Genomic DNA, 9,775 nt, shown 5'->3' with positions numbered 1-9,775 from the left:
GGTTATTTCTAAAACTTTCTCCAAATTTACATTACCATTCTTTTTATACTTTAATTAAATAATAATACTCATAATTAATTAATAATACTTATAATTAATTAATTAGCTGAATTACTATTAATAATACTCCTAATACCACTACTACTATTAAGTAGTAGAGATCTACATAAATATAGTATTTATGAAAGCAATAGAACGAAATTACTTTCTAGTCATTCGATTTTTATCAAATTCTGGGAGCATTTTTTTGTATCTTTGTTACGAAATAATTGTGTGGTCAACGAGGTGAGACATTTTAAGTGTGAAGAAAATCCATAAAAACAAGAAAATATGTTAAAATATATTGAAAAAATCAAGGTATGGAGCTTATCCAAGGAACTGCGAATGGTCTGGTCGGTAGAGCGTCTGACAACCACGCGGGAGATCCGGGTTCGATTCCTGGAATTAGTTGGATTTTTTCGGGATTCTTCCTCGCATAAATGTTCCCGATAATTCACATCTGGATTGTCTCGCTGTTCTTACGAACAAAACATTTTGCAATAGTTATTGTCGTTTGAATAATTGTCTAGTCAACAAGGTGAGACATTTTAAAGAGAGACATTCAAACGTGCTGCGGTAAACAATGGGAAGGCGGACTGGTGACTGTATTCTTGTCCGCCTAGAAATTGTCTATACATTAGCCGCTTACAACGAACCAAGAACTTTCTTTAGTTAATTCTTATTGTTCACACACAAAAAAATACATGTTCATTGAACACTGGCGTACGTAGAGGGGTGGCTGGTAGGGTTACAGCCCGTACCGAAATTTTCAGAAAATCAATATTTTCAAATAAAAATCCGTTAAGAACTTTAAAAAATCAAAATATGTAAATGCGAAACCTCTTTTCAAGTGAGTCCCGATTACCATTTTTGTCTTTGAATAAAATTTTAATAGACTGAAAAGCTCAAAATATACAAAATATTTTATTAGGCGTCCTGCCCTCCAAAACGAAGCCATGTGCTTTCCATACTTACTATTCCAGCCCATCCCTAAAAATAAAATCGTGCGTACGCCAGTGTATGGAACATTGTTGCAACTGAGATACAAAACAACTTTTCTCTCATTTAAAGCATAGTTGCCCTCAAATTTTATTTTCAAGAATTCGTGTTAATTTTCAAGCCATTCACTCTGAAAGACGCGTGTGTTTGGAATGATGTGCTTTTCTCCGTGCTGCGTGGAAATAATAATTCAAATTATTATTATTAGTAGTAGTAGTAGTAATAGTATTGTCCCAGATCTTTGACTGTGATAAATTGGCCATTTAATATTTCCCCCCAACATTTTTTCATAATATTTCACAAACTCAAGGGGGTTTAAACCCCGTAACCCCTCCCTTGCGTACGCCACTGGTTGAACATATACTGATTTCACTGTAACAATTTTCATTGTGGTAAAGCCTGGGACTCGCTATCAAGTAATTACCCGAAGTGGAGTGTCTGTTTCATCACATCATATTACTTTCTTTAGAGATTTTTCTACTCTGCGCGCAAGTGAGAGTGGTGATAACACAGTTATTTTCTGTTAGGACCGCTATTCTTCTCTCCAACAATACCTAAATCGTCACAATATTCAATTTAGTTTCGGAGATATGAAAAATTTTGTGTCATTTGGTGTGTTCGTTCGTGCACCGAATTTCTGAAAATCTTAAAATTTTCAAAACTTTGTAACCTTCAACATATGTGTTAGACAAGTCTAATATTACATATTTGTCATATTGGATCAAGTATCTATCAGTAAAGAAAATTGGAAGCAAATCCGCGATTATGAAGCAACTTTTTGCCTTTAGAAACATGAAACATGAAAATGATTTCCAAAGCTCTTAACGTGTAAGATCTCAGCATGAATGTGACGTCAGGCAATTGCACTCATATTTTAACTCAATCCGACAAATGGAAAGATAAGAAGAACAGGGGCAGACGATCAATTTACAGTTTGAACTAGTATATAATTACAGTTCATTTCTCTATATCCAATCGAAGTGCTACTGGGTGTAGTTAAAGCTATTTCCCAAGCTCTTGCACGAGAACACTTTGTGAACAAAAGCTGATTCGCTGATAGCAAACTAATGTACACTTAAATGGAATCAAGTCGATGATAACTGATAAATGTTGTCGTGCGATCCAGTATTCATTTTTTAAATGCATTTCTCTAAAAGCATGGTCAGAACCTAGGACGAATGAACGAGGAGAAGAAGAAGGTAAGACCACGTAATGTATGATATTTCATATTGCATTTCAAAACAGCAATGTCATAAATGTAGACCAAAGAAAACATATGTATTTCATCCAAAATTTTATGACTTGCTGGTGGAAGAAGTCAAAGGTTTGTATCAAATCCACTTTATGCTCAGACAAATTAATTGGGACTGGAGCCACAGTTTACAGTTAAATCTAACTGTAATGTGCCTTCACAGAGAATTGAACTCGGACTAAAGGCGATAGTTAATAATTACATTATCGATGAGGCACTGGATGAATGATGAATGCAAATTCTGGTAACTTACCATGACCAATGTTACTGATAAGACATTGCAATTCATCCCAAACTTTGTTCTTAAGAACACCAAATTTCGAGAACACTCATTCATTATATTATTATTATGCTTTCATTATTTCACTGTATAATGCTGAAGGATAAAAATTAATTTTCTCAGGCATAACAAAATTGAAGTCTGTAAATGATTAACTGAATTCCGAGTAAATGATGATAAATGCTTATTGTTAGTTTACATGAAAAAATGCAATTAGTTTCGAGTAGTGCTGCTTCTGAGAGAATGAATTGATAGGGGTTGTTATATTCCTCCATTTACCATATCTCCCTAAAAGATAACCCGATACGTGAAAAGATGGTATGATAATATACCTCGACTCTTATTGTTACATTTTCAGAACGAAATCACTTGCACTTAAATCAAGATACAATTGGATAATTTCATTATTTAAAAAGAATTAAATACACAAGAAATCAATCGATATTACGAGACCATGAATTTGATATGATCTTTTCAAATGATCATCTTCATTAATTATTATTGACATCATTACTTACAATCTTTACCACTATTAAATTAGCAAAAAATAAAAAAAAATGCTTGGATAATCTGCTGTACATAAAATGAACATCTCCACATTTATTTTATATAAAAGTACTGAGTCTATCATTAATTAAATGTATCCTTCATTTCAGACGTAACCAAAAGCATGGACTCCTTCAAACTTCTTGTTTTGATTGTCATTAGGTGCAACAGTGGTCATTTGGTCGGTGATGTATCAAGCACATTATACGAGGAATGTCTCTCGCACATCATCAGAATCTTAATCAACGAAGCAACTATTGCTATAGTTTTAAAGGAACCTTTTTTTAAGATAGAGAAGGAACTGGCTGGGGAACATCACTCCAAGCAATCACCATTAATCATCATAAGAAACATCACACTTTACAAGCATATATATCAACATTCAAAGTTTAGTTATGGTGCATGTATTATATCGGCAACCGTGGAGGACATCAATAATATCATGAAAGAATTAGCTACCACAAGAGTGTGGAATTCTAGAGCTAAATATTTTGTCTTTCTGAAGAACACACATGTAGTGGAAGATCAGCTGACAACACTGTTTTATGCTATGTTAAAAGTGAAGGTAGTTAACATTGTTATTGCTTACCGTTCTGAAGATACCATACTTTTCCGTACTTACTATCCGTACACAGCAGAGGGATGTGCCATAGTGAATGGTGTTGTTCTACGCGATGTGTGCGACGTACATCAAAGCATGAAATTAGCATACCTTTTCCCAGAAAAAGTACATACCTTGCATGAGTGTAATATACGAGTAAGCACGTTTCACAACGCACCGTATGTCATCTTGGAAGGCAATAACTGGGACAAAATTCAAGGACTTCAGGGTAATTTGCTGTTAACACTATCTACAAAAATGAACTTCTCATTCACTATAAGACCACCCGAGGATGGTTTAATGTGGGGGTACAAGCTCAAAAATGGCACTTACGTGGGAGCATTTGGAGACCTGGTCAATGACAGAGCAGATTGTGCTTTGGCGTCATTCACACCTACTACTGATAGATATGAAGCACTCGATTTCATTATGCTGTGGGACACCACGCAGCTAGTGTGGGCTATTCCTAGAGCTCAGAGCTTACCTCCTTGGGCGAGCATTGTCCTGCCATTCGAATCTTACCTCTGGATGTCAGTACTCTTTACCCAAATAACCTTTGCAACTTTTCTCTTCATTATAAGAAGGCACTTGAAAGAGGAACAAAGCAAGTTACTTAAAAACCCTATATTGCTGTTGTTGGGTGTTCTCTTGGGAGTTTCAGTTCCTGGTGAAACCAACACCTTCACTTTCAGACTTCTGTTCATGCTATGGGTGTACTACTCTCTCATCATGTGCACAGCATATTCCAGCTCATTGGTTAGTTTCTTAACCACTCCTACATACGGACATCAAATAAACACTTTGAAGGAAATACTTGAATCTGGTATCCCCTTAGGTTCTTCACCGGTGGCAATTAAGCTATATAGCTATGCAAAAGATGAAATTTCCAAATTAATTCATCAAAGTTTAATTTCAGCGAGATCTGGTGCAGGTCTCTTACATCGAGCAGCCACGAAAAGGGATTATATTGCAATAGCTGCTTCTCCTACTATTAAATATCTTATTAACGAAAAGTACATAGACGAAGATGGTGTTCCACTGCTTCACACTTCTACGGAAGTAGTTCTCACCTACAGCTCAATATTTCTCTTGCAGAAACAGTCCTTGTTTTCGAAAAGAATCCAAAAATTAGCAAGCTCTGTTTCCGAATCCGGTTTAAGGCACAAATGGGAAGACGACATTTTCTCCAAGATGTCTGTGAGAGGAGTCAAGGCAGAAAATGTTCCTTTGTCCAAAGATCACTTGTTTGGAGTTTTTCTGATATTATTTTTCTTTCTTGGGACCAGCTTCTTATTTTGTGTGGTTGAAATCCTATGTGTACGATGCAGAAAGAAGAAAATGAATGTGCGCGATTGTGAATTTAAACGTTATGAATTACATTGCAATGCATATTGCCATAATTCATAAAATAACTAATTTCATTGTTTTTAATTTTTATGAAATACATACGAGGGCAATTCGGAAAAAAACCTCCGTTTGCGCATGCGCGAGAAATGTCCGGGAAGAGCGACGTCAGTCCTGTGGCAGTATGTGCAGTAGTCCAGTAGACAGTGAGCAGTGGAAGGAGAAGGTTGTGTTGCAGTTCACTCGTCCGTTACAACAATTGAAAATGAACGTTCCAATAGCAAAGCCCGCCAAATGTGAAGTGCGTGCCGTAATTCGATTTCTGTGTGCGAAAAATCTTTCGGCGGCTGCGATTCATCGCGAACTGTGTGATGTTTACGGACCAAACGTGATGAGTGACAGTGTCGTACGTGAATGGTGTCGCATGTTTAAAGATGGACGAACCGACGTGCACGATGCGGCAAGAAGTGGGTGCCCATCTGTAGTCAGCAACGAACTCGTGCAGGAAATTGACAAAACTATCCGTGAAACCCGTCGGTTCACGATATCGGAACTTTCTCTGCGCTTTCCCCAACTTTCTCGGACTGTTTTGTACGAGGTGGTGATAGAAAAGTTGGGGTACCACAAGTTCTGTGCTCGTTGGGTTCCAAAACTCCTTTCGGAGGAGCACAAAAAAAACAGAATGGGCTCTGCTTTGGACTTTCTGTCGCGTTATGCCGAAGAAGGAGAACAATTCCTTAACAGAATTGTGACTGGCGATGAGACCTGGGTGTCGTACGTGAACTCTGAAACCAAACAGCAATCAATGGAGTGGGGACATACGCACTCACCAAAGAAACCCAAAAAGGCTCGGCTAACATTGTCTGCCAGAAAGGTTATGGCAACAGTCTTCTGGGATATGAAAGGTGTACTGTTAGTGAAGTTCATGGAGCGTGGATCGACCATCACTTCAGAAGTCTACTGTGAAACATTACGACAACTCAGACGAGCCATCCAGAACAAGCGTCGGGGCATGCTGACTTCCGGTGTGGTGTTGATTCACGATAACGCTCGCCCGCACACTGCTGGACGTACTCAAGAACTTTTGCAGCAGTTCCACTGGGATGTTTTTGGTCATCCTCCCTATAGCCCAGATTTGGCACCGAGCGACTACCACCTCTTCAGGCACATGAAACAGTGGCTTGCATCGCACCGCTTCGACAATGACAATGTGCTTCACGATGCTGTTAGCAGGTGGCTTCATTCCCAGGCGGCAGATTTTTTGCAGAAGGAATTTCAAACCTTGTAAAACGTTATGGCAAGTGCCTCAATTTGAATGGTGATTATGTTGAAAAGTAATGTCATGTTGTAAGTTTCAAATGTATATAATACAAGTTCTGTATCTACGAATGTATGTCATTGATAACCAAACGGAGGTTTTTTTCCGAATTGCCCTTTTATATGGCAAAAGAGGATGAATGTCATTGCAAGTTCGTTTATATGTATTCCAACACATGAGCATAACTTGGGGCGGGAAGGGCAGAATCGAACTTGGAGCTTAACTTTGGGCATGGGGCCAGAATCGAAAAGTTTTTTATCCCATAAATGTAGCGTCCAGGTTTATGTGATAAATAATAGCTGCATTTGCGAAATCACAAGTATTACTCTTAATACTTTGTCTCTTTGTACAGTTACGCTTTAAGCTTCGCTTATGACTACACACGTTTCTGTGCTGAGCTGAGAATTATTCATTATGATAAAATATTTGTAAAATCTAATAATTATAATAATAATTATTATTATATCATGAATACAGTCACGAAGAATCTGATTTTTCATTATTTTAGTGTTAATTGTATTTTACCTAGTATTTATCTTGCTTAATCATCGTTATGGATACTGGATATTTAGGAAAATTTATTCGAGTTTATTAACACTTTTACAATTTTTAACGTAATAATTTTTGTCCTATAGATATTATCCAAGTTTGTGTTCCTGTGCATGATGATTTAGGTGTTCCGTTACTGTAATTGGAACTAGTTTTGTATATAACTATAGTATTATGCTACTATTATTAAAACTATGATCTTGATAGTGGTAAGCATAATGGTTTTTGTATTCATTATCGTATAAAATGTAGAGTTTGTTGTCAGCAATAAATTGATTAATTGCTTTTAATTTGGCTAACACTTTAAATAGAAATATCGTCAGTGTAAATTGTCAACAGAGTTAATAACATAGCATTGCAGTGAATAGCGATAAAAGGTGAACTAATAATTAAGAAATTTTATTACCATGTATAGTTTGTTGAATAATTTGTGTTTTGTGTGATTTTTGGTGAAATGTGATGCTGAAACTTAGAAGAATTAATGTTACGTTCATCTATATTATTCTTATAAATATGTCATTACTGGCTCCGGTCCACAAATACCAACTTTTGCCATGAGTATATATTTAGCATGTGACGTGATATTGTTATATTGTCTGCGTCGTCCCACCTCCTCTTACCTCCCCAGCTAATTTTTCATAGTGCCATGGCTGACGTGAAGATGCTTTAATAATCAACTAGAAAAACATCTTCCACTTCCAACATGGGGAGAAATTTATTCTCTCTTTTGCCTCTTTTTTTTTTCCAGTAGCAATTCACATTTCAACGTTATTGAAATAAATGTCCACCTGGTGCTAAACTATCCCTCATTGTCTTTACTGAAAGACTATCAAGTGCTGATATTGTCGGATATTGATTATCTCGATCCATCCGTTCGTCTGTCTGTCACTGGGAGTCAATAACTGACCAAATTGGCATTATAACGACATGTCTGCAACCAATAAAAAGTAAAAGATTAATTCAACGCTAAGATAATAATTTTAATCAAACCTTACTTAAGTCGATTGTAAGAATTCGATTCAAATGCTAATTAATTATGATATAAATGATCTTTGTTAGGAACGTGCTAGAAATCTAAAACCAATAAAGCATACTTCAATGTACTGATATAAGAACCTGTGGAGCATATTGTGCTTACGTAGTAAATTCAGCACACAACCTGTTTTTCTGCACGGAGATTTTCCCTCACTCTTGTTATTCTATAATTGTCTTGAATACAACAAGCCATGATTTTGTGTAGGATGTCATGGATATTCTCGAATCGGAGAAAACGAAAACATAAATTCTTTTGTCTTTTGCGTGATTGAAGCTGTAGAATATCGACAAAGGTAAAAACACGAATGTTTACTAGTAGACACATCAACATTCAGATCGACAACCGTGGACACAAGTGTATGCAGGATTGTTTCTTCGTAGGGGCTATAATTGTGAAGGTTAAAATAACATAGCTGCATTCTAAAGGGGGTTAAACAATACAATATTTCGTAATTACCATTTTTAGCCTTCGTTTTAAAAGTTGTTCAAAGACAAAAATCGGGGGTTGCATTCACCACTTTTTTTTTTTTTTTTTTTTACTTTTGATTATCTCTGAGACATTCGAAGCCCCCGCTTCCCTGCTCATCTCAACCTACTGTGATCTACCACATCGAGGCGGGGGAATGTCTCTATGCCGAGATGGTCAGTGAATATAATAAACAACTCCCTCCCTCCTTTTCATTGAACTGCGCATAGTCTACCCTCTACCTCATCTCGGCTAAGAAAGACTAAAAAAATAGATATATTTAGGAATACCCGACGCAAGAATGACAACAGCGATGAATTACTCATGCTGGATGTTCGAGTCAAGAAGTTTCGGAGTGATCTGCAGGCTCTGCAGACCACCCTCAACTCGAGTATCCAGTCGGAGATCGTCAGAGTCCAATCCCTGTTCCTGGACCCCATTTCAAAATTGATACTGAACTCCAATCGCTGCTGCAAAAATACACCGATTTTGCCTCCATCGACAACTTCCGGATTTTGGTCCAGAGTGTAGGCAAGTTGCAAAATGACCTTCAGAGGCTGCGACAGACTCAGACCTCCGATGAGTAGCATCGAGACCGAATTGCAGACCATCATCCAGAGCATAAAGACACAAGATGACTACGACCGGATGAATGCCAGTATTGCCAACCTACTTGAGCAATTTCAATCTTTTCAAATTCCTACGCTGGAGAACAAGAAGTCAGAAGTTCACACAGACGTCTTCCATGTGGCCATCACCGAGGCTCAATCTAAGCTCCATACCCTATAATACTTAATCGAAAATCTACCTTCGTTTAGCGAATTGAATGCCATCATCCGCAGTGTTGCAAGCATTAAACTACAACTCGAGACAAATGAGGATTTTGGAAAATTGAAAGGTACCTTAGCCCACATCGAGGATATCCTGTCCGTAATCAGGAATGACCTGACCAATGTGCAAGAAATCCTAGAATCCAAGTTGAGAGCATCAGGGATATTCTGGCCAGTGTCCAACAACAGATTGGTTGTTTCAGTTGTCCTCCAAATGCAGATTGAGTCTGTCGCAGCCTCTGAAGGTCATTTTGCAACTTGCCTACACTCCGAGCCAAAATCCGGAGCTTGTTGATGGAGGCAAGATCGGTGTATTTTTGCAGCAGCGATTTGAGTTTAGCATTAATTTTGAATATGGGGTCCAGGAACTGGGATTGGACGCTGGCAATCTCCGACTGAATGCTCGAGTTGAGGGTGGTCTGCTGAGCCTGAAGATCACTCCGTAACTTCTTGACTCGAACATCCAGCATGAGTAATTCATCGCTGTTGTCATTCTTGCGTCGGGTATTCCCAAAT

General features: G+C 37.6%; 1 protein-coding gene across 1 annotated transcript; it reads left to right on the top strand.

Moving 5' to 3' along the window:
* Positions 1-2,544: 2,544 nt before the first annotated feature.
* Positions 2,545-5,059, top strand: LOC145998298 (glutamate receptor-like). Its single transcript, XM_083134700.1, has 3 exons — positions 2,545-2,617; positions 3,554-4,540; positions 5,004-5,059. Exons 1-3 carry the CDS (start codon positions 2,545-2,547, stop codon positions 5,057-5,059), a joined length of 1,116 nt encoding a protein of 371 aa, XP_082990826.1.
* Positions 5,060-9,775: the final 4,716 nt, after the last annotated feature.

The sequence above is a fragment of the Lepisma saccharinum genome, chromosome 14 (genome assembly GCF_977018435.1).
Source record: "Lepisma saccharinum chromosome 14, izLepSacc3.1, whole genome shotgun sequence".
Taxonomy (NCBI): Eukaryota; Metazoa; Arthropoda; class Insecta; order Zygentoma; family Lepismatidae; genus Lepisma; species Lepisma saccharinum.
This window is presented reverse-complemented; position numbering and strand designations above follow the sequence as displayed.

What these genes read in the sequence shown, in the direction of transcription:
- LOC145998298 (XM_083134700.1), top strand. Translation starts at nt 2,545, where the DNA reads ATGACCAATGTTACTGATAAGACATTGCAATTCATCCCAAACTTTGTT. An exon ending in GAACACCAAATTTCGAGAAC is followed by an intron (nt 2,618 to 3,553) that starts ACTCATTCATTA and finishes AGGACATCAATA; the next exon opens with ATATCATGAAAGAATTAGCT. An exon ending in GAAGGAAATACTTGAATCTG is followed by an intron (nt 4,541 to 5,003) that starts GTATCCCCTTAG and finishes TCTTGGGACCAG; the next exon opens with CTTCTTATTTTGTGTGGTTG.